General features: G+C 36.9%; 1 protein-coding gene across 1 annotated transcript; it reads left to right on the forward strand.

Annotated features, from left to right (window-relative positions):
- Positions 1-2,585: 2,585 nt before the first annotated feature.
- LOC121414344 (WW domain-binding protein 4-like) lies at positions 2,586-24,592 on the forward strand. Its single transcript, XM_041607497.1, has 8 exons — positions 2,586-2,682; positions 6,385-6,457; positions 6,657-6,791; positions 7,641-7,746; positions 8,502-8,666; positions 18,148-18,227; positions 18,860-19,002; positions 20,840-24,592. Coding segments are annotated over exons 1-8 (918 nt in total). The 5' UTR covers positions 2,586-2,680; the 3' UTR covers positions 21,054-24,592.
- The last annotated feature ends 1,851 nt before the right edge of the window (positions 24,593-26,443 follow it).

The following is a 26,443-nucleotide window of genomic DNA, read 5'->3' on the forward strand; positions in this document are numbered from 1 at the left end:
CATTTTTCACAAACTTTGCAAAAGTAAGTGGTGCTCACTCAAGCGGAAATATTTTTTTACACTTATATCGTCATTTGCTTTAATGGATCTGTATCAATGTATATATAAATGTGGAAAAATCTTCAGGATACTACAAATGTATAATATTACAGGACTTTTTCTAAGTGTAAGCTTTTTTTATTGATACGCACTATAAATATATAGCCCAGTTGAAATACATGTAGATGATACCCAGCTTATGTAGTCGTGTAGTCGATGAAATGTCAATGAAATGAGGTTAAACCACGTAGGACAGCTGAGTGGGTATATATGCAATCTCCTTCCATAATTTTACAAGCGAAAGTGGGGTAGGCTTAGGGATCGAGAGAGAAGAAAGAAGAATGAAGTAGCTTATTTATATCAGTCGATTAGCCATATCCCCTCCCGCCCGCGGCACACCCCCACCATTTTTTGGTCGAGTGCCCCCCCCCCCGCCGTATCCCCTGCACAAGTCCCCTTTCATCCCCCGGGGGGGGGGCACTCAGTGTATAATGCATAGTGGGTATGTGCCTCGGAGGGGACCCCCATTTTCACACCCAAATTTCCGTTCCAAGGCATAGCATTTTTGTCTTATTGAGAAAAAAAAACAAGGAAAGCCGCTCCAAGGCATAGCATTTTGTTCTTATCGAGAAAAAGAAGAAAGAATCCGCTCCAAAGCTTCGCATATTTTTCGTTACGCCGTTCCGGTCGCATTGATCTGCTGCAATTTTGGTGAAAAGCGGCCGCCGAGCGCTGTCCGACCATCGTCTCTGCGTGAGCGCACCCGGCGGAGGCCGCGCTAGCTGCATCATGCACGCATGCCCGTTCCATAGGGGTGCATACGCACGCTGGCGATCCGTTCCAAGGACCCTCCTTTTCACAAAATTGTAGTTCCGAAGCCCGTTCCGAGGACCCTCGAGTACAATAAGCCCGCTCAAAGGCCTCCGTTTTTTGTCTCGCCCGCGGCACACCCCTACCACTTTTTTGGTCGAGTGCCCCCCCGGGCTTTAATCACACTGGTGGCATTTAGATTATAATTAGAGAAAGTAATTATCAACCAAGGGGCGAATATACTTTGGGGGCTTATTGCTCGAAATGCTGCTTAAATTAAATTGTAATCTAGGCCAACAGAGTCGAGAAACATATATATAAAATCTTAGAGTTTCAAGTTTCAAGTTTCAAATTTATAACGATCCTTCAAATAAAACCCCGAAGGGGTGTACAAGGATACAACAAATGAAATAACATAACCTCTGAGGCAGCCCACTCATACCTTCCACATTGGAGCATGAGGTCGATGTGGAATCAAGCAATGATAGTCATAGTGGAGAGGTCATGTGTGGGTGGGCTCAGGGGTCATTCACAGCAGCATGACAAGTGAAGTATAAACGATAATAAACATGGCAAGATACATAAAGAGTGATAACTATAAAACTGAGTGCTATTCCATCAAACTAGACAGCTTTCTTTTTCTTTTTTTTTTACATAATGATCTACTTAACAAATAAAGTTGGAAACTTCATTCAAAACAATATGTGTAATATCACGGTTATACACATGTACTTATTAAGTTATTTAAATGCATTTATCACCAATTTGGTGAAGACAGCCAGGTTTTTAATGATTGGTATTTCCGTAGAATTAAAGAGAGAATACATTTTGTGAATATTGTAATAATTTATAAAATGAGTACCAAGAAGTGAGTTTCTTTCTTGTTCAAACTTACTACAAATAAAAATGTAGTGGAACTCGTCTCCTATTCCGGAGTTGCACAAAGTACATACTCTATTTATCCTTTCAGTATTGTCATATCTACCAGTCACAATTGGTATTCTGGAATTGCCAGTTCTAAATTTGCATAAATAATAGAAAAGAGAGGGGGGAAGAGTTATCAAGTAGTTCTCTAGTTTATGGGTAGTTTTGAAGATACGATAGTTCGAGCATGAACTGGAGCTATTAATATCTGAAGACCATCCTTGACAAAATTGATCTTTTAGTCTTTGAAGTAAGCGTTTCTTAAAACTAGATATAAAGTCAATTCTTTGGTTCAGCCAAGCAAAGGAATATCCATTACAATCAAGAACATGCTTCACAAACAAAAGCCAGTTAGAATGAAATTTGTTATCAGCACTAAGAGAATACAAAAGCTTATAAATAATACTAGATGTCCTACATAAATCGCTAGTAACTAGTCTATACCAACAAGAAACTACTCTACTTTTAATATAAATGTCTAATGGGAACCTACCAAGCTCTCCATATACCACACAGTTAGGGGTAGATTTTTTAACTCGTAGAATAGATTTACAATATCTTAAGTGGAGTTTTTCAATCAGAGAATTATTTTCATGACCCAAAATTTCACAACCATACAAAAAAATTGGTACAACCAGAGAATCAAATAAATTTAACTGAATATCAATAGAGAGGTTTAAGTTTCTAGATTTACTTATGAGAGCATACATAGCCCTAGTTGCCTGGTCATAGAGATATTTTTTTGCTTTACTAAAATTTCCATTATAATTAGATATAATACCCAAATACTTGTATTCAAAAACGACGATTTGTAGCCTCGTTTCTCTTATATTTTTCATTTTTTATTAGTCATTTCAATTTCATGCTACCGTAGACGTCTCCAACAGCAAAACCAAGGAATGTAGCAATGTAAGTTCATCGAATTGTGTGTTTATTTACCGCTGGAGTGTATTTGGCGTAATAGTTACAGTCAATGAATAGTCATGAAAATAACAAGAGTAACTTTCTAATTACATTTCATGTTTAAATGCTTTGAAATAGATCTGTTATCTGTGGTGAATGCTACTTCGGTCCCGTATATCTTATTTGGTGTAGGGCTACCTCGAGCGAAGTTCGTGCACTGCAGCAGTGCAGGCTCCACTTCACTCCCCGGGGGGGGGGGGGGCACCCGACCAAAAATATGGTAGGGTGTGTCACGGGCGAGAACAAAAACGAGGGCCTTGGAGCAGGCTTGTTGTAAAAAGGAGGGTCCTTGGAAACAGGCTTTGGAACTACAAATGTTTTTTGTTTGTGAAAACGGGGGTCCTTGGTCTTGTAACCCTGGCCCAGGGGGGGGGGCCCACTTACATTGATGAGTGGATACCATGCGTGACCCCAAAAACACGTAAAAGGATGTCTTTTTCACGATAGGGCACGTTACGTACGTAACGTGATAAGGGTGTCAAAACAAAAAAATCTATTTCGCTAAGAAAATTACGTGTTTAGGGTCAAATTTGCAGGGATGATAAAACTAAAATGTTTTATAAAGGATGTCCTTTTTGCCCCAACACTTTGTGTTTAGAGTCCGATTTGCGCGAGGTGTAGAAGGTGGAGAAGTACTAAACCAAATTATGTAAAGCCGACGACCGAAGGACCCGTAGCAGTAAAACATTCCTTTACTTGTTTAGGGGTTCATTTCAGGGAATATTTGCCAAGAGTATCGTTTTGTTTCCAATACTTTTTTTAAGGGTAGGTTTTCACACGCCAATACTTGTTAAGGGGTGCAATTTCAGAATATGGAAATTATGTGTTTAGGGTGCTATTCGAGACCATGGTAGCGCATGGTATGAATGGAAGTAGTCCCCCCGGGGCTTGGTACGGTTCGCCAGAGTGTGAGTGCATATGCATCCCTATGGAACGGGCATGCGTGCATGATGCAGCTAGCCTGGCGGCATTGCCGCCGGGTGCACCCGCGCAGAGGCGATGGTCGGACAGCACTCTGCGGCCACTTTTTCACCAAAATTGATTATTGTAGCAGATCAGTGCGAAGGGAACGGCGTAACGAAAAATATGTGAAGCTTTGGTTTGGAGCGGATTTTTTTTTTCTTTTTTTCTCGATGAGTAGAAAATGCTGTGCTTTGGAGTGGCTTTCTTTGTTCATTTTCTCAATAATACAAAATTTGCCATGCCTTGGAACAGGAATTTGAGTGTAAAAATGGGGGTCCCCTCCGCGGCACATACCCACTATGCATAATATACTTAGTGGAAAAAGGGAACCATGCGGTATAAAGGTATAATGCCAAATTCTTACTCTTCACCAGTACTTCACCCCGAGTCCATCCTCCGGTTTAATCCTCAAAATTCACTGGTTCACTGCAACCATCCTGCCTGTGGGGAATCTACAGGTAGGACTATGGTATGCCAATGCATACATAGCACACACCTTAAAAAATCATTAAATATCACTTTTGTGACCCAAATTACTAATTTCCATACAGTTGCAATTTATTTTTCATTAGTAACTTGGGAATAATTTTTGTATTCACCAGAGTGCTCAAAAACTTGAATTTTGGGCATATTTTTGTGTACGCCCGCTATTGGTGAAAAGTAATATGGCAAGAAAATTTTAATTTTTCAATCTCTATTCTTAATTAAGAAAACATAATTTAAAGAGTTAAATTTACATAAGAGCCAAGTTATATGAGTCTGACGAATAGCTGTAATGAAAACTGACAGTGTAACAAAATCAAGCATTGTCCCATAGAAAAAGAGAAAATAAGCCAAACATTGCCACCCTTATTTTGCCACACATGGAGATCTATGTAACTGAGAACGTTATATCAGGGCATGACACTAGCGACGGTCCCGACTGGTTTCGGCAATGCCCACATTACAAGATTTAGTTCTGGATGAACAGGAGAAACCTTTGAGCAACTGTGTCTAGGTGTTTAATATGTTCAGATCTGATGTTGTCAGGACCACTTGCTTTGTTGAGTTTAAGAGAGTTTATGGCATTTTGGAGGTCAAGATACGTTTGAAGATGACAATGCAATGGACTTGACTCTCTTGTGGCGTCACAATGAGTATTATCTGACAGAGGGAATGAGCAGTCCATATTGCTTTTAGAGGAATGTGAGGAGTCACAAGCTAAGTCCCTAAAGTACTTGTTGCATCCAAGTATGACTTCTGTATCTTCGTAGGTACATGTACATCCATCATATTCCAAGGTGCTTTGCAATCTGTGACTTCTGACATCTGCTCTTCTTTATGAGGCGATAAAACAGAGATTCATCAAACACAGAGGCTTGTTCAACTTGCTTGTGAAGTTTCCTACGATCAACAGCTCTGGCTTGTCTAAGGCAGCTTCTGAAAGCTTTCTTCAGATTCAGGTGATCATATTACTGACTATCTGACTATATGCTTGAGTCTGACTTCGAGGATTTCCTGGCTTCTTGTTTTAAACTTTTTCTACTTATGAAGTCCATTCAAGTTTGCCCTTTTTCTTCTTGGAAAAAGTGCTGTTTGGAAGTGAAAGTGATGTTTTCAGCATTGCCAAGTTAGGTTTAGAATAGTGTCTATAGATGAATCACTCTGGCAGCAAGATTCTAAAAGTGATTGGAAGAGGAGAGAAGCTGCCCTTTCCATGGGATAAGTGTACTGATCCAAAGCCTTTTTACAATCGACAGAGTGCCACTTGATCTTAATTCTGGATAGGGGGACACTATTCTGACTTCCACTAGCTGTGCCACTTCTTACTGTTTTAGATTATAGTGACTAGTGAGCGAGTCGTGATGACTAGTAGATGATCAGAAGTGTTGATTAAAACATCCCCTGTTATTCTAGTATTTGTGTACAAAGGAAGATCAGCAGCTGGAATAAGAAAGCCATCGATGCTGGATTTCTTCCTTCCATCATCGAAACCCTATTATATCGTCATTAACCGTCGGTCGTGTCAGTGCTGAATTGGAGCCCATACAGTCCTTCCCATTTTGAGCTCATAATAATAAATGATAAAAGATGCTTATAGCGCATAATATTTGACAGAATCTCTATGCGCTTAAAAGAGGTAATTAAGTCTAATACAGGTATACTTGAAATAAGTTATATAAATACTAAATGAAAGATTAACAAAACATTGTAACATACCTATCCTAAACAAAATAATTTAACATGAGAACAAATACGTATTCAAAGATTTGAGAAAGGTGGAAGTACATGTGATGGCCCTCAGAATACAGGTGTGGATGGCTGCAGGCAAAATATATTACTTTGCCTCCTTGAAGGCCCAGGCCTGATGTCTTTGATACCTGTAAGCTTGTAAGATATATTGATCAATAATTATTGATCAATAAAAAGTTGAGGAATTTCATATATTCTCATACAAATTTAAATTCAATAATCTAATACCGTTAACCCTGTAGGTTTGAATTACCTTATTTCGATATGCACTGTATGGGATAAATCATTTCATCCCTGATTACTTTTTTTCATTGCACTTTTGCAATCTTTACTGCCCAAATTTCACTTGTTTTTAAAATAAACCTCATCATAATTTCCAATTCCAAACTATAGGATAAGCATGCATCTATTTCAAGTTTCTATTTTTTTTTTATTTACTTCTCTACTTTTTAGGGCTGATTATTGGAAGTCTAATCCAAGAAAGTTTTGTGACTTTTGCCAGTGTTGGTTTGCAGACAACAAATCAGTAAGTAATGGAGCAGTTTTCAAAATAAGTAGGATATGTCTACATGTATGAGGCCATTCAAAGAAATTTCTGACAAAACAGAATTTTCATGTTAGATGAAGTTTGAAATGGAATCGCAGGTTTTCAGAAATCTTTGTCCATAGAATACATCTTGCTGAATCATGTGCAAACATAATGATGTTCTATATTTTGACTTTAGAGTAAAGAGTTTCACGAGAGGGGTAAGCGGCACAAGGAGAATGTGGAGAAGAAGATTGCAGAGCTGCGTAAGAAAGGGCAGAAGCAGTATGAAACCCAGCAACAGCTCAGCGGCTTCATGAAACAGATAGAGGAGGTGTGTATTGAAGGTTATCAATATGTCAACGTTTGCTGGAAACGGCACTTTGTATCGGGGGGGGGGGGGGAATATCTGACAGAATTATCTTTATTTGATATTTATAGGTTGTGTATAGTACTAGTTGGTTTGGGTGCAATTTTTATGGCAATTTCTAATAAGGTGTAGATGACCTCTATTAGTATGCCTAAAATAAAAAAAGCAACACATGTGTCTCATTACATTACCCTTTTAAGGTATTTTTCTTGTTTGGAAGCAACATTGGCACTTTCGGGTAAATTATACTTCTTGACTATTTGTCACGTATTGCCCATGTGTTTTTCAAGCATATTGTAATGTTTCACTGTGTCTCCCTGTACATTTACAAGCATTTCTCAGTATTTACCAGTATTTCCCACCTAGGCAGGAAATTAAACATCTAAATTTGTGGTATAAACTATCTATATTATGTATGCAAGTTCATTTTTTGTTATACATGTATGTAAACCTTGGAACAAGCAAAACACTTTGCACTGTAGAGTTCACAGCAGTCCTGGTTCACAGGGGCAGTACTCTAGGTAGTGGATGTCTGTATCTGAACAGAAATCTGAAGTTCCCTAATCTGATATTTACAGGGAATAAATTTCCTGGTACTGCACTCCAATTTGTCCACATTGTTGAGGACTGCTACACAACATTTCATCTGTGTAGTATTTTTCTTTTTAGTATTTTACATAGGACTGTACAGAACATACAGGTAGTTGAAAGCTTTTTCTCTAACAACCATGAGTGCTGTTACATAAAATTTGAGAAGTAAAATTATTCACTGTGTTTAGGGTTGGTTTCTGTATTATGATGACGTTTTTGCAGGATGCTATGAAAGCTTTCAAGAAAGATGTGGCATCTAATCCTGACTTGATACCAGAGTATAAGGTTGCTCTGGTAGAAAACAGAGTACGAGAACAGCAAGAGCAGGGTAAATCACTAACTAACATGCTGCTTATTAACGCTTATTTTTAGTTTGGGTATTAATTCCCCCAAAAGTGCTTGTAAACATTCCAGTTCATGTTGACTAGAAGTTATGAATGTGTATGTCCTAAAACAGTTGTGATGTAGAGAGTGTAAAATTTTGCTATCTTATATGAAATTACAAATATGGTTGAGTGCCTGATCAAAATAAAATGATACATTGCCAATTGGTCTACATCCACTTCATATACTTTCCATTTGGTATCATCCCACATGGTCTAATAATAGTTTGTCTATTAGTACAAACTCTTCTTTCACTAACCTGTTGGTCTAATTGTATTTCAGCCCATTTATCATTTAATTTCTTGTTAGGCTACATGTATACCCAATTCGATCGTCTACTATCCACATGGTCTATGATATGATTCATTTAGATGTTTTCAAATCAAATTTTTATTTGACAAAGTGCCAAATGATAAGTAGGTGAAGTGAAACTTAGACCGTATAGTCATGAGAATAAATGAGAATTAGATGAAGTGGATATTATATAGGACCGATTATCAGTAAACAACATTTGTTTAGCCTTTGTGGTATTAGACTATCTAAGAAGTAGACAAACGGCTTGTTGACCAAGTAAATATAATCCAATAAAATATCTGTATTTCTAAGACATTTATTTGTGAGTACTTCTCAAACATGAAAGGATTTGAAAGTCAGAGTTTTTTTTTTCTTTTTTAATGATTCTGATTGCATTCATCACAGAGGAATTGACAGCTCAACAGGGGAGCAGATACCAGCCAGGAGGGACGTCAAGTACCCAGGGGAACACGCCTTCATCATCGACCACACCCAGCATCGAATCACAGGAATGGATGGAAGCGGTCAGTCCAGAGGGTCACACCTACTACTGGAACACCAAGACAGGAGGTAACAGACTATTGTTACGATACTGCAACAAATAACAAGTAGATTTTAAATTTAATTTTCCCTTTTTTTATTACAGAAAACTGATCATGTACTTAAACAAAATAAAACCAAATAATCTTACATTAATCTCTTGAAGTGTCTGATGTACAATCCAGGGTTATAGTTCACTGTTACAGTCCAATATATATTCCAGGTAGGCTGGGAAGATTCCTTATTGATGATGGCGATGATGAAACTGATGTTGAAGTCCGATGAATAATAAAAGTCACCACTGTGACAGGTTGAAATGTCCGTGAAGACGATGTTGATGATGATTAACAGTCAATTTCAGCAATCCATGGGTTGAAGCGTGTTCATTGAACAGGTTGATGATGTTGATGATCTCGATGAGAACTGATAATTTCTCTCTCAAAATAACTGCAAACAGTTCATTGATGGTGGGCATAAACTGCTCTGATCTGATCTGGTGAAGTGATCTCATATGATGTGATGTGATCTCCTGCTCTCATATGATGTGATGGTGTGATCTAATATGATGTGATGATCATCTTGAAAAATCTGCAGCTTTATACTAATTACAAGTGTTCTAGATCATTCTCAAATTTCGACTAATCTACAAGCTTCTAGAATTGTCTTCCAAAAGAACTTTCTCCTTTCAGGAGCAGTCAAAATCCAGAACACTCTTGAATGACCTCATTGAAATCAACAGTGTAAACAAAATACCTAAGCCTATTCATTTCCACTACCAATACAATTCTATTGTTTGGCTTTTCCTTATTCAACAATAAAACTCCTTGGCCTTTAAAAATAGGCAAGGCCTGCATAATAAAAAGACATCCTGGAATGTTCTTTACAATTCTTGGCTATCCTTAAAGGGAAATAACTAATAGATAAATGTAATTGCTTTTAAAATTCTTTTACAATTATTCATATATGTAACACCTCCCCCACGGGGAAAAGAAAGCTTTACCGTAGTAAAGGTTTCTTTATGATTATTTTTTCTTTTAACTGTTCAAAGTCATCTTGATAAATCATTTACATTTATCGTGTACAAAAATATAGTACTTAACGAACATGTTAAAATAAATGAACATCAAAAATGTTTTCTTCAAATGACACACTTGGTCAAAATCATGAATAATTTCACTTTTTATACTCTTGATAGAGCATCAGCAATTACATTATTCTTTCCCTTTATGTGTACAATTTTCAAAGGGAATGGTTGGAGCATTAGGCTCCATCTGTACAGTCTTTGATTCTTTGTTTTGAATTTCTCCAAAAACACAAGAGGATTGTGGTCTGTATAGACTGTAATCTCTCCATTGGTTAGATACACCTCAAACTGCTGAAGGGCTAGTACGAGACTCAGGGCCTCTTTTTCAATAGTTGAGTATTTCTTTTGAAACCGATTGAGTTTCTTAGAGAAGTAGCACACTGGTTTTTCGATGCCTTCTTCATCTTCTTGGAGCAATACTGCTCCTACTCCAACATCACATGCATCAATAGCTTCTTTGAACGGCTTTGTGAAGTTTGGAGCTGCCAAAACAGGCTCATTCACCAAAATGGCCTTTAATTTCTCAAACGATCTTAGACTTTCGTCAGACCAAACATACTTCACTTTTGCCTTCAGCAGGTTTGTCAGAGGACTAACCACTGTACTGAAATTTGGAACAAATTTCCTGTAGAAGCCACTCATACCTAAGAATCTGAGCAATTCTTTCTTAGTTGTGGGAATTGGGAAGTCTAAGATAGCTTGTATCTTGGCTTCTCTTGGTAGCACTTGCCCTTGACCAACCACATGACCAAGATATGTGACTTTTGCCTTGGCAAATTCACTCTTCATCAGATTCACTACTAGATTGGCTTTGTCCAGCCTGTCAAACAGTGCTCGCAAATGATTCAGATGATCATTCCAAGTATCACTGTATATTAGGATGTCGTAAATGTATACGACACAATTGTCAAGTCCGGCAATCACTTGATTTGTCAACCTTTGGAAGGTTGCTGGTGCATTTTTCATTCCAAAAGGCATGACTTTGCATTGAAACAAGCCTTCAGGTGTAACAAAGGCTGATATCTCTTTGGCTCGGTCAGTCAGTGGCACTTGCCAATATCCTTTAAGCAAGTCTATCTTTGTGATATAGGCAGAATTTCCAACTCTATCAATACAATCTTCTAACCTAGGAATTGGATACGAGTCAGTCTTAGTTACTGCATTCACCTTTCGGTAATCAATGCAAAATCTCTGAGAGCCGTCTGGCTTTGGAACCATTACAATGGGAGAACTCCAACTACTCTGACTCGGTTCGATTATGTCATTATCTAACATAAACTGTATTTCCTTATTCACCATTTCCAACTTGCTTGGATTGAGCCTATAAGGATTCTGTTTGATAGGTGAGCATGATCGGTTAAGGGTTCGCATTGAGGTGAAAATTTTTTTTTTAGATAATTTCATCAAATTTGCTTTTAAAATAATCTTTGATATCTCAGGTTTCAAAAAACTAAGTTTCATGAAGATTGATGATTCCGAAAGTACCGGAATAGTCCATTTTATTCATGGGGGTGCTGCTACCTCTCATCACGGACGGACATTTCTACTCAAATTAAATTCACTCTAGTTTTATTGTTTTTAAAGTTACTCTAATTTGGTTTGGATGTTCTTGCACTCTGAACATTACTCTATTATCAGACATAATATAGTAGAAAAAAAATATTGGGAAGTAATTTTTTTTGGTAGGTGTTAACATTTCCATTTTGAAATTTCCGTCCGTGATGGAAAAAAAGATGAAAAGTTTTTTTATTCTTTATCAGAATAGAAATAAAAAATAAAAAGGTTTAGAGGTATCTCTCTAAACACTGTACATCATTTTATTTGAACATAGCTGAAATCCATACATTTTATCCATATCATAAACTCAATAAAAAATGATCACGGACGGACATTAATTTCATCACGGACGGACAAAGTTAATTCACTCAAATTCATTTCACTCTAGTTTCATTGTTTTCAAAGTTACTCCAATTTTTTTTAATGGTCTTGCACTCTGAACATTAATCTATCATCAAACATAAATTAGTAGGAAAAAAATGTGGGAAGTAAACTTTCCTTGCAGATGTTAACATTTCCGTCCGTCCGTGATGAAATTAATGTCCGTCCGTGATCATTTTTATTAGGATAATGTCTATGGATTCAGCTTTTTATTCTTTATCAGAATAGAAACAGAAATAAAAGTGTGTAGAAGTATTTCACTGGACACTGTACATCATTTTATTTGAACATAGCTAAAATCCATACATTTTATGCATATAATAAATCAATCAAAAATGATCACGGACGGACGAGTGAAATACTTGTGGAAAGATTCATATATGCAAATGAGAAACTTTGCTGAGCAGATTATGAATTTAATTTTAGCTTCTAATTGCAGTGAAAAATGGCTCTGAGAATTATTCAGAACTCAAATGGAATAAACCTACAACTCTTCACAATTTTTTGTGATATCTTTGTTTGGCCATTATTGGGGCTATATTGTTGTCAGGAAAAATTGTTAAACATTATTGGAATGCAGATAGAGTTGAAAAGCTACATGTACATGTATATGCCAAAAAAGCGGGAAACAAAGTATGGCAAGAACAAGTCCAAAGCTGTAGATTTCATCAATTCAAGCTTGCAGAAAGTGATGGAGAAGAAGTAGAATGCAATGCATAATCTGATAAGCAGAAAAATCATTTTTTCCATATGTACAAACCTATGGATTCACAATGCTTCTAACAGAACATGACATCACAGTCTTGAGGTTTGTGAAAATTACATGAATACCTTTTTTCGAAGTCCATTTTGGAGCTAATTTTAAAGACCCTGACCGGTATAAAAACAATCATATATATATCAAAAGAAAGATAATGACTCATAGAATATAAATACACCAAAAATATTACACATATCTTCTTCCATTTCTTAAAAATGTTAAATAAAAATCAAAGAAACTTCTCCCCAAAAGTACGCTTCGATTGAGCACCCCCACGTCGCCTGGAAATGATGACGTCACGTTGTGTCTGGAGGGTTGTTATTCCATAGGTTTGTGTACAAAAGCATTGGGTATTTTCTTCCATTTCCAACTTATGAAAACATTTTGTTTTCGTTTTCAGATGAAAATGGCACTCAAAATTATTCACTGTTCAAATTGATGTAAACCTACAGCTATTCACTACCATTTTTTTTGTAATTTTTGTGTTTGGCTCTTATTGGGCCTAAATTGCTATGTCAGGAAAAGTTGTTATACATAATTTAAATGCAGATAGAATTGAAATCTGCGCCAAATAAGCAGGAAATAAAATATGGCAAAAACTAGTTCTAAACTGTAGATTTCATAAATTCAAGATTGTGGGAAAAAAAATACGTGATATCCATCTGTGATAGAAGTGAAGAGAATGAAATGTGTTATCTGGAAAGCAAAAAAATCACCCAGTTTTTCTGTGTACAAACCAATGGAATCACGACGCTTCTCACGGTCTCGAGGCAGGTGAAAAGCACAATAAAGCCTATTTTCTAAGCCGGGTTCGAAGCCCGATAATTGGAATATTCTTAAGCAAAATACTCAGCTGGGAAACGGTGAAAATGCATAAAGCATACATTGCTGTATTTAGTAGCTTATAAGCTTTCGATTGGTATATAATTTGTCAATTTCTAATTTGGGTCCGGTCTGGGTCTTTAAGCAAATCGCTTATCTGGTAAACTGTGAAAATGCATAAAGCTTGCACTGCAGTGTTTAGAAGTTTTAATAAGCTTTGGATTGGAATATCAATTTCAATTTTGGATTCGGTCAGGGCCTAAATACATGAGGGCTGTTAATGTTATGGGGTGTCTCCGCTTTGATATGTGCAAAAGATGGATTTAAAGAGAGCCCCTGACAAGTGTTGTTCCAACAAACAAGCATAAGGATCAGCCGATCAGCGACCTGTTGATCTTTTAGATTTAGTTTTTGGACCTTAAAAAAAAACATCTTTGCTCTTGGAAAATTAATGCCTAAAAATCATCATGATCATAAAAATACTTGTATCAACATGATCATTAATCAACTAGCTGTTGATTTTGAACCTACTAGTATTCTACAATTTAAAAAGACAATATTCTTTACATTCGATTTTGACAAGAACTGTGTTTAGAGCAATCGTATGTCTAGATTATACTGTGCGTCTAGCATAGAAATCAAGTTGCTACATCTTAAATCAAGTTGCAGCAACTTGATTGAAGTTGTAGCAACTTGATTGTGCAACTAATACTGTTTAATATTATTAAAATATGTACAAATCATCAATACAATAGCATTTGTTTACCCAAAAAAGTATTAAGAACTTCTTACAGAGTACTTCCATTGTATTTTGATTGTGTCCGTCCGTGATGTCCGTCCGAGATGTCCGTCCGTGATGGAAAATATTTGCAATTCTCTCAGAAGTTTGATATTGGTTAAGAATTCAATATGCTGAACATAGAAGCTAACATACCCCAGTGTTAGTTGCATTAACAATTATTGGTAAATGTAAAGCTGTTTAGATAGAAACAATAAAAATGTACAAAAATTCTAAAAACCACATTTCTATCATGTCCGTCCGTGATATGGCACATTTAGTGGATACCTATGTTTGTAGGTAACCATGGCAACAAACTTTTTTCATCATTCAGCATACTTTGTCCTACCCTTCACTATAAAACACAAAGGAACCTTGTTCATCTTATTCCTAATTTGTTACAAGCCTTCAAAACTTTCAAAATCTATCAAATGTCCGTCCGTGATGAACCGATCATGCTCAGGTCTTACATCACCTACGTCTACATCATGTACAGTTAAAGGTGTACGACCTGGTTTGTCTTTATCAGCAAATACCAGAGAAACACTCTCAACATCTTGATTGGGCTCTGATGGAACAAACTCCATCGAGGGAACACTTGTTTGCTTAACAAAACCCATGTCTTTCTTAAGAAGTTTTGGTTGTCATTCCAACCAATTTCCAACATGATTCTTTCAAATGTCCCGATTTATGACAATGAGTACAAATTTTGGAACTACGACTCTCAGACCGTTTGGTTGATTCTGTGCCCCCACTAGCCTGATCCTTATTAGCGTCTTTGTCCTTGCTTGCATATTTTCCCTCACTAGGTTTATTGTGGGATTCAAATGACCCTTTACCTTTCTTTTTCCAATAATTCTTGAAAGGAGGCCTATCTCCACTACCTTTATGTGTGACCTCAAATTCATCAGCTACTATGGCTGCTTTACTGACTTCAGTAACTCTATGGTCATCTAAGTGAGATTTAATGCCAAAAGGAAGACTCTTTTTGAATTCTTCTAGGAGGACAACTTCCCTAAGGTGAACAAAATCTTTGTCAACTTTCAGTGATCTGTACCACTTATCGAACATCATTTCTTGTTCCCTAGCAAATTCAACATACGTCTGGCCTGTTTGTCTTTGCATGTTCCTAAATTTATGTCTGTACGCTTCTGGTACCAACTCATATGCATTGAGAATTGTTTCTTTTACTGTAGCATAGTCACATGATTGCGTTTCAGAGAGTGAAGAATAGACTTTTGCAGCCTTTCCAACAAAAACGCTTTGGAGGAGAAGAGTCCAGTATTCCTCGGGCCAATTCAGTCTCTTGGCCACTTTTTCAAATGACACAAAATATGTATCAACTCCCTCTTCATCAAATTTTGGCACAAGGCGAATATTTTTCGCCACATCAAAGCCTTGGGGAGATTTATCTTTAACAGAGTTAGTATTAGTATTTGCATGAGCTAACTCCATTTCTTTCAACTTTAACTGGTACTCCAATCTCATTTTCTCCATTTCAATGTTTTCTCTGATTCTTTCCTTTTGAAGGTTTTCTTTGATTCTTTCCTTCTCAAGGTTTTCTTTGATTCTTTCCTTCTCAAGGTTTTCTTTGATTCTTTCCTTTTCCAATTCAATGTTTGCCAGTTGTATCTGAGCATCGTCTGAAATATTGATAGAAGTTTCAGACTCCTCTGTAAGCTTCATGTGACTAGCTAACAAGTCAATTATCTCTGCCTTCTTTAAACCTGGGGCTAGAGATACACCCAAACGATCACAAACTGTTATCAAATCATCCTTCTTCAGTGACTTCAAATGATCATATGACAATTCTGTCATTGCAAGAAATTCTTCAACATCAAATGTAGCCATAGTGAATATACACAAATACAAGCACGTAATAACACAGTACAGTATATTCTAGAACTTTCCAAAATGTTTCCAAAATGTTTTCAATTCAAATTGGCTTTTGTTTCAAACTGACTTTCGTCTCAAATTGGCTTTCGTTTCCTGAAAAACTGATTTTAGTTTCAAATTGGCTTGTACAAATTTGGTTTTCGTTTCCCGGACAACTGGTTTTAATTTCAAATTGGCTTATACAAATTTGGTTTTCGTTTCCCGGACAAGCCCCCAAAATTATTTGTTACGATACTGCAACAAATAACAAGTAGATTTTAAATTTAATTTTCCCTTTTTTTATTACAGGAAACTGATCATGTACTTAAACAAAATAAAACCAAATAATCTTACATTAATCTCTTGAAGTGTCTGATGTACAATCCAGGGTTATAGTTCACTGTTATAGTCCAATATATATTCCAGGTAGGCTGGGAAGATTCCTTATTGATGATGGCGATGATGAAACTGATGTTGAAGTCCGATGAATAATAAAAGTCACTGTAACGAGTTGAAATGTCCGTGAAGACGATGTTGATGATGATTAACAGTCAATTTCAGCAATCCATGGGTTGAAGCGTGTTCATTGAACAGGTTGATGATGTTGATGATCTCGATGAGAACTGATAATTTCTCTCTCAAAATAACTGCAAACAGTTCATTGATGGTGGGCATAAACTGCTCTGATCTGATCTGGTGAAGTGATCTCATATGATGTGATGTGATCTCCTGCTCTCATATGATGTGATGGTGTGATCTAATATGATGTGATGATCATCTTGAAAAATCTGCAGCTTTATACTAATTACAAGTGTTCTAGATCATTCTCAAATTTCGACTAATCTACAAGCTTCTAGAATTGTCTTCCAAAAGAACTTTCTCCTTTCAGGAGCAGTCAAAATCCAGAACACTCTTGAATGACCTCATTGAAATCAACAGTGTAAACAAAATACCTAAGCCTATTCATTTCCACTACCAATACAATTCTATTGTTTGGCTTTTCCTTATTCAACAATAAAACTCCTTGGCCTTTAAAAATAGGCAAGGCCTGCATAATAAAAAGACATCCTGGAATGTTCTTTACAATTCTTGGCTATCCTTAAAGGGAAATAACTAATAGATAAATGTAATTGCTTTTAAAATTCTTTTACAATTATTCATATATGTAACACTATAAAAAAATTTTAGAGTTTTTGAACTTTGTTGGGCTGTTGTGGGGGTCTTTCCACGAGTCTGAGGGTCCACAATGCAGAGGATTTGATTGATCTACATAAAAAAATCTTATAAACCTTGCTTTCGGTTTCAAAACATGCCCAAAAGTGCATAGTTGACTTCTGTGTAGTTAAAGTAACAGTAACTGCAGTGTTTTCTAGAGTGTGGATTTCAGTTACTTTGAAAATCAGGATCCTCGTCTTCAAGAGTCTCTACTCTGTGATTTGCACAATACTAGCATTAGGTTTTCTGAAATAAATACAATTTATTGAAACGATAGCATGTTTTTTGTTTTGCAAGAAATTTATCCACACTGTGCTGCACTCTACCGAGGTCAGGTAAATCAGTACCCGGTTGAATAAGTTTCTTGAATGCATTGAGTACTACTGATGGAGTGTTAGCTTGAGTTTAAGTTGGCTAATAATGCTCACGCTTTGTATTTTCTGGCAATTAGAATATGGAATAAATGTGACAAGGTTTCATAAATACTTACTCAATCGCTTAATTTTTCTCAACACGTAAATTTTTCCAAAACATTGAAATTTTAATTTTGTTGATGTGCCTTTGAGTGTTTTTATACAAATATATGGACCCATGCAAATACTGTGAATCAACATGATTATTATCATTATCATCATTGTCATCATCATCCTCATCATCATTATTAACATCATCATTATTGTCATTAGTTTCATCTTTGTCATCATCATCTTCTTCATCAATATCATCATCAGTATCCTCATCATTAGCATCGCTTCTGTCGCTCTCTCATTTTTTTTACTTTCTCTCTTCAACCTTTTCTCTCATTCCCATTTCTTGATATAAATACCTGTATAAGATGCAGAGCAAATGCCATCACTGAGCCTGCCCCAGTGCCAGCTTTTGCTTGTCCAACATTGCACCAAATTTTTTTGGGGGAAGTCTGGTCTATCCAGCCATCTTCAAACCGACCTGTGTAATCTTTCATTCTCCCTGTCAGTTTTCCACTCTATATGTTACAGCTCCCTCTCATGACCTTCCCTTTATTTCTCATCCAATGCAGTGACCCAGTGGGATAAACCAGCCAACTTCATATCAGCACCCTCCACTTCATCACAAGATAAACTTTCTTCCAAACAAAAGGTAGAAAAACTCCTAGTGTACAAATCACATGGTGGGCATTGCAGAAAGACATGCATTTAAAGGGGTACTCCAGGCTAAGAATAATATGTCGGATAAAACATCAGACAAGTCCTTTCATGAAACACTCACAAGGAGATTTGGTGCCTGGCAGCAAGTCATTGGAAAGTAATATGCATTTTGATGCTGTCGAGGTGACAGAAGAATCATGGCAATGGAGTTAGAGTTCTGCCAAATACTGAGTGTTGACAGGTGTTTTGTCTTGTCATTTGGTAAGCCACTGAAAGTCAGGACAACCCCAGAACACTTGATAGAATGGCCCGAATTCACAAAGGAGGTTTTAATTGTACCATGGTACGAAACCATTCACTATATGCAGATTTTGTATCATATTATCATGCTTCTTTCAAGCATGTATTTAGCACCCTGTGCCAAAATTGCACATTTATAGTTCTTTTCTTGGTTTATAAAAATTGAATAGATGTAATTTTGGCAAGGAAATCTGCATAGTCCATGGTTTTGTACCATGATGCAACTGAAACCACCTTTGTGAATTTGAGCCACCATGTTTAACAACATGATAACATTAAAAACCAAAAATAAAAACTTTTTTTCATGGCATTTTTATCTTTCAGGTCAAAGAAGAGTCAGAATCAGATGAGGATGAAGAAAAAGATCAAAAGAAGAAAGAGGGGAATGAAGAGAGTATAACAAGAGGAACAAAAAGAAAGAGCGATGCGTATGGTGGCTGGACATCTGTTTCAACTGAACCTGAAGAGTAAGTATTTCCTTTCATGTCGAGTTTTGTATTATGATCATCATGAGAAGTCATTGGCATCAGATTTTTTGCAAACCTGTCCTGTAGAAGACTATGCTACATGTATAGTGATTGCGCCATTATTGTTAAAGGGGATGGTCCGGGCTGAAAATATTTATACATGTACATGTATCTTAATACACAGAGTAGAATTCACTGAGCAAAATGCCAAAAATTTCATCAAAATCAGATAACAAATAGTCAAGTTATTGAAGTTTAAAATTTAGCAATATTTTGTGAAAACAGTCGTCATGAATATTCACAGGTGGGTTGATGATGTCACATCTCCACTTTCCGTTTTCTTATTTTATTACATAAAATCATATTTTTTTCATTATTTCATACTTGTGTGAATGATATGTCTCCCTTATAATGAAATAAGTTGCAGCAATAAATATCTAATGCACTAAATCAGTTGTCAGTCCAAGTTTTTCTAGTTCTTGGAGGAAAAAATTTGAATAAACCTAATTTCATATAATAAAATACAAAAGAACAAGTGGGGATGTGACATCATCAGCCGAACTTATGAATATTCACGACTACTGTTTTCACAAAATATTGCTAAACTTTAAAATTCAATAACTTTGTTATTTGTTATCCGATTTTGATAAAATTTTTGGCATTTTGCTCAGTGAATTCTACTCTATTTATTAAGCTATAAATACTCTCAGCCCGGACCATCCCTTTAAATCTCATGTACATAAAATACTTAGCAATTGGTCCACCACTGTGTGCTCAGCACAATGTGTTTCTCTTTCAAAGTGATTACAACCTTATTTAAACACTATTATCTTCCTCGGATCATGCTTGTAGATCTACTGATTAATCTTTATCAGAAGCTTATGCAGGATGTTTTAAGGGGGGGGGGGGTTCAAGCTGAATGATATATTGACAACCAATTAAAAAAAAGGGTCGTCACCACCAATTTTAGGTCATTTCCTACCTAACAAAAATTGACTAGCCCCCCCCCATTAATTAAAAAAAATGTCCATTAACCACAAATTTGAAGTCGTTTCGTACCTCAAAAAAAAATGACAAGCAAAAGAATTAAAAAGAAGAACCCCTGTAACCACCCCCTCTGCGTAGTGCGTACGCCACTGATCTTTATGCATCACTGCACTTGGTATCCATCTACATGTATCAGTGAGATATTTCTTTATTTTTGTTTTCAATGCTGGGATCTGGTTCATAGTTCTACCGGTTAATCCGTATTATGTCCTAAGCTTGGGTTCATCATGAGTTTGATACTTCTATAATTGTTCAATTTTTACTTGCTTTCCCTGCTATCTTTTATCTTGTTCAGAAATAGTGGTCGACCCACAAGCTTCTCACAATAATGAATGTTGATGGCACATGTATTATGAAAAGCACCAATTATGGCTTTAAAAAAAAGGAAAAAGTGAAGATACAGAAACCAGTAAATTCCTAATAAGCTGAATTACATGTACCTAGGTCATTGTTGACATCTTAAACTTGGCCTTCATTAGCCTGAAGTAAGCATATTTTACATAGTTGGTAAGTCAACAAAAGCTCGAGGACTTTAGTGGGTTCTGAACGAACCTCTATATCCCTAGTCTGCAAGGACAATCTCAAATTACACACTTTAACAAATTATACCATGTATGGAGTAAAGTCTGTCTGTACATGAGTGAATTTAGTTGAGTCTGTACCTGCAAACTACTATAACCCCTCCAAGAGCTTCTTTCCATGGCATCCTGCCATCATCATACCCACTACTCTTGTTTTCAAAGATACCATGTAAATACTTATGAAATCGTATATATTTTTCATGACACAGAGAGCCAGATCTTCAACTCCCTGAAGCGAACCCTCTGTACATGAGCTCCTACGTACCCCAGGCTGCCCAGTATGAACCCAGAGAGAAGCTAGACATCAAGGAGAAGGTGGTCGGCAGCATCAAGGCAAGCTCAAGGGAAGGATCAGGGGGTGTGTCGTTTAAGAAGAGGAAAGGCGGTCAAAGACAAATCCGGTCGAGGGATACATCCTCATGACGTAGAACTACATTTCGTGGACTCCAGGATGCAAAGGATCAAGGTGGTGTTGTTTGAGAAGAAGAAAGGGGGTCAAAGAAGAATCCGTTCTAAGAATTCTTCATCACGATGTAGAACTACAAGTATATTTTTGGAGACGCAAAGGATCAGAAGGTTGTGTCATTTAGGAAGAGGAAAGGAGGTCAAAGACAAATCCGGTCAAGGGATACGTCCCCATGACGTAGAACTACATTTCTGGACTCCCAAGATGCAAAGGACCAAGCGGGTCAAAGATAAATCCTGTCAAGGGATACGTTCTCTTGACGTAGAACTACATTTCTGGACTCAAAGGATCAAGTAAATCAACCTAATTTCATATAATGCAAAGGATCAAATGGGGTGTCGTTTTAGAAGAAGAGAAGGGGTCAAAGACGAATCCGTTCTAAGGATTCTTCATCAAGATATAGAATTATAGTTTCGGAGATGCATAGGATCAGAGGGGTGTGTCATTTAGGAAGAGGAAAAGACATAGTCGCTCTAGGGATTTGTAATCATGATGTAGAACTATATTTCTCGAGACGCTATTAAATGATTTGAGGGGTTGTGTCGTTTAGGATGAGGAAAAAACCAATCCGCTCTAGGGATTTGTCATCGTCATGTAGAACTGCACTTGTGGATTCAGAGACAATGATAGAAGGGTTTTGTAGATTGCAGAATAATGCATGATTTCCTGATGGGAGAGGCATATTTGCATAGCTTCAGAAGGCATGCCGTCCTAAATTGTTCGTACTCTGGCTTCCACATATACTCTGGCTATGTGAATGAACAAAGTGATCCCTATACTCAAGGCACGGGGAATGAGAAATGTGATACAGTACTTCAATTGCGCTCTCACTGGTAAGACTCAGTAGGATGAATCTTATGACAACAGGAAGGCAAAAAATGTGCATTCGACCAAACCCATTCCCAGGATTATTAATTTGATATAGCTGGTTGACAAAAGTGTGTGCATATGAAACACTGATTTTTGTAAAGCAAATCACTGAACATCCTTTTCGTCAATGGGGAAGAAATATCACTTTCCTTTTGAAAATATTATAGCTGTGGAAGAATTGGAGTTATTTTTTGTTTCATAAGATGAATGAGATGCGTCACATGATGTTTTCATACATGTTGATTTACTTTCAAATGAGCTGGTCAACATACTCTTGATGGTCAGATATGAAATGTTAGATAAACGTCCTATCTACCAAGGCCCTGGGAATAATTTTGTTTATTTTCTTACTGGGGGTGCTGATGAAGGGTCCTGAGAAAGTTGAAAAGCAAACAAAAAAATGGTTTCACTACAAAATGAACCTCATTTTGGTTGCATTTTTCCATTTTTACACCCTATGGAGGCGGGTTATGTGCAAACGCCGGGATATGTGCAAACAGCGGTATATATGCAAAATTTCGCCGGGATTTGTGCAAACACCACGCTGGGAAATGTGCAAATCTGTCAAAATTTATCAAGGGCACATATGCAAATGTGACCACGGGATATGTGCAAGTGAACAATTTTCACAGGAAATGTGCAAACACCTCTGGGATATGTGCAAATTTTTTTGTTTTTATCAATATTAAGGCTATTTCTGCCTGAACAGGAGAGTAGGTTCAAGACCATTGGCAATTAAACATCTTTCAAAGAGGCCAGGGTGGAAAGGGAGGGGGGGCACCAGGCTTAAAGGGACATTCAGTACTGTTTCGAACACTGCATGGGGCACTTTTAAAGCGAAAGGGGGAATGGGCCCAAGAGTGTTTTTGTCAGTCTGGCAGGGGAATGTTATACTCACAATATGATACTTTAGTGACACACAGCTGTAAAAAAAAAACACCCACTCTCTATCCACAAATGTAATACCGCTCTTTTCCAAAGATACAATGAAGCGAATGCAACACTCACAAGGTAATAAATTAGAAGATACATTTAATGTGTCTCTCTACCCAAAAATTATTTTTAGACATGTGAAAAGAGATGGGTGCAATTCAGTGTTCCATTTCACCATTATTCGGAAAAATGGGTCAATAAGTAAAGAAATAGTACAAGATTTAATGTTCAAATGGTACTAAACCAAGAGGTCTGAAAGAAGAAACTATGTTTTTTTTTGTTCTCTGGGAACCTGCAAGGGATTAAGGAACCAGCAAAGGATTAAGAAACCAGAAAAGATTAAGCAGCAGGAGAACAATTGCCAAGTTTTCTTTTGTCAGACCCTTGGATTTATTTTAGTAATATTTTTATAACTTTGATTGTAATTTTCTTTATGTATATGCAACCTTTTTCGCAAAGTATTGGCGGAATAGATTACTGAAATATATCTTTTTCACTTATCCAAAAATATATTTGGCCAAAGTTGCACTTCAAAGCATATTAGGTGTAGAATATAGTCTTTACCCCAGACCCGTTTATTTAAAAAAAACTCTTCAAAACTCTTGTAATAAATAATAGATATAGAACATAGTCTTTCCCTCGGACCCTGTTATATAAAAATCTAAAAGATCTTCAATTTGTTTTTATTTTAATGAATAAAACCATTCAATGAAACACGTTTTCTATTTGTTTCCTTTTTTACTCCAAAATACACGCTGGATTGTGTACTAGCCTGGTTTACTTTCTTGACAATTTCTTGATAATATCAGCCAGGTGAAAAACCAGGATGAAACACTTATAACCGATCTAAACCCAATCCAAAGTCCACTCCGCTTTCCAGTACTTCTCATCACTTTGTTAACACTCACACAACACTTTTCATGTGACGCTATTCCAAGAGCTTGTTGGATGCTTGGGTTTATATAGACACGTATTTCTCTGAGAGATGAATGCAAATCTTCCTCTGATGCTGCTTTGAATCTTTTATTCACATATATCAGGAACTGCCTACTTGGAATGTCGCAGCTCATTGCAAATTTTAGTACCATGGTCAGAATTTCGTTGGGTAGTCTATCAAATGGCGATATGTTTTTTTTTTCCTCCTCTTTATCATACATCTCTTCACTGTTTTCACCGTCTGAGCCATGGTTGATTCCTTCGCTTAAGCCTTAATCGTTGACTCCATACATCTCTTCACTGTTTTCACCGTCTGAGCCATCGTTGATTCCTTCGCTTAAGCCTCAATCGTTGACTCCATTGTAAGTTCCTCACGGTCCTCTTCATCTAAGCCACTCCTTACTCCTTCGTCTAAGCCATAAACGGATCTGGAGAATTGAGAATACGTTATATACACGTTCTTTTTACAGAGTCTTAGTATTGGAAGATGGCGGGGCTTTAATAGTTTTGAATTTGTTTAATCACCCGGTCTGGAGTAAAAGACTACACTTTATACTCATTTATTCCACAGAAATGAGACATTTATATCATTGATATAACAGGGTCTGGGGTGAAGGCAACATTCTATCCATTTTTACAGGGTCTTTATTTGGTAGATGGTGAGGTGTTGCAATTTTTAATTATTATTTTTGAAAGACTATGCTCTTTACTCTTTCTTTAGTACAGGATCTCAGTATAGAAGGATCTTCAAATTGTTAAAATACCGGGTCTGGAGTATTAAAAGACTATACTCTATATCCATGCTATTCAAAACAATAGTGGGTCTTAGTTTTTAAGATTTTTTTTTAAGTTTTGAAATAACCTGGTCTTGGGTAAAGACTCTGTTCTCATGTACGCATGCTTTAGTTCAGAAGTCTTACAGTTTTGAAGATTCTTTATATTTTCTATATAACCGAGTCTGGAGTAAAGACCACTCAATATATATATATGTATATATTTTCCACACAATGATTTGTAGATAAGAGAGTTATTACATTTGTCAGCAATCTTGTTACATTTGTGCGAAATGTGTTATTATGTTTGAGGGTGTTATTACATTGTGTTATTACATTGTGATATAACATCTCTTGCCCGAATGACAAAAAAAATACTCTCGTGCCCCAAGTGCCTTGAAGGTGCCTCAGGCAGTGTTCGAAATTGAGTGTCCCTTAAATTCTAGTCTGGTGCCCCCCCCAAAACTCTCTGAAAAGCGTTTAATTGCCGTTGGCACTGTAGCTTCTCCCCTATGCAGGCATGTTTCTCATTTTACCAGTAATATCATAAAACATTTCATGAGAAATGGCTTTAATATTGCTAAAAACAGTGATTTGCACATATCCCGGAGATGTTTGTACATTTCCCGTGAAAATTGTTCATTTGCACATTATCAAGATGTCACGTTTGCACATATAACATTGATAAATATTGACAGATTTGCACATTTCCCAACGTGTCGTTTGCACAAATACCGTTGTTTGCACAATTCCCGGCAAAATTTTGCACATATACCGTTGTTAGCACAAAACCAGGCTCCACACACCCCCAGCACCCCACTTCTAAGGGCCATCCCATCTACTAATTTAATCCTTATTTGATTTGATTTTTTTCCTGCTATTTAACATGCCTATCTATACTTCTAGGGAAATGTTTGTAGATGTGATACCTTCAGCTTTTTGGTTATCCTTCATCCATAAAAGGTTTATGAAATGTTCTCATACTTTACCCCCGGGGGGGGGGGGGGGCAGTCAAATATATTGCTGTACACACGCGTGACCAAGAAATTTCCAAACACCCCCTAAATGAGTTTTTCTCTGTGTGCAAAATAACCCTCTAAACAAGTTTTTCGCGGGCTGTATTTACACATTTTGTCCCCTAAACAAGATGTCGCCAAAATATGACCTCGGGGGAAAAAGCTTGGGGGAAAAAAATAATGTAAACACGTTTGACCCCGCGATTCACCATTGACCAGTCTTTCAAAACCACCCTTTTTCTTGAAAATCTGTTTTCTTTATACCCTTAACGAGTCCACGCGTGGACCGCGTCCAAAACTAAAAAACCGCCCCTTTAAACGCGTTTTTGTCACGCGTGTGTACAGCAATATATTTGACTGCCCCCCCCCCTCCGGGACTTTACCCTTTATGTGCAGACATCAAATGCCACCAATTATCGTCTTATTTTAAAGTCAGTGCTATATAATACTTTAAGCTGACCCAAACCAAATATTTTATTATTTAAAGCCTTTTTTCGTGGGGTATTTCAATACTTCAATAATGTTTTTGTTGAAAGAAGAACACTGCGTGCATGTAGCAACCCAAAGGCTGACTAAAAAAAATGTTTACAGTTTTACATTGTACACACATAGATATTAGGGAGTTTTCGATTTGCATGTCGACTAGTGGACTGCGACGAAAGTATGTCATAATAGTCTGCTTTGTGTTGATGGTATACAAAGTCAGTCGAGCACATGATTGGAAGACACTGAGCATGTGCAAGCCATTCCTGACACGTCAACTTCATGATGATGACCGTGGATTTTGCTCAGATCACGCTCGTTCGAAATGTAGTAAAC

Source organism: Lytechinus variegatus, chromosome 1, assembly GCF_018143015.1.
Source record: "Lytechinus variegatus isolate NC3 chromosome 1, Lvar_3.0, whole genome shotgun sequence".
NCBI lineage: Eukaryota > Metazoa > Echinodermata > Echinoidea > Temnopleuroida > Toxopneustidae > Lytechinus > Lytechinus variegatus.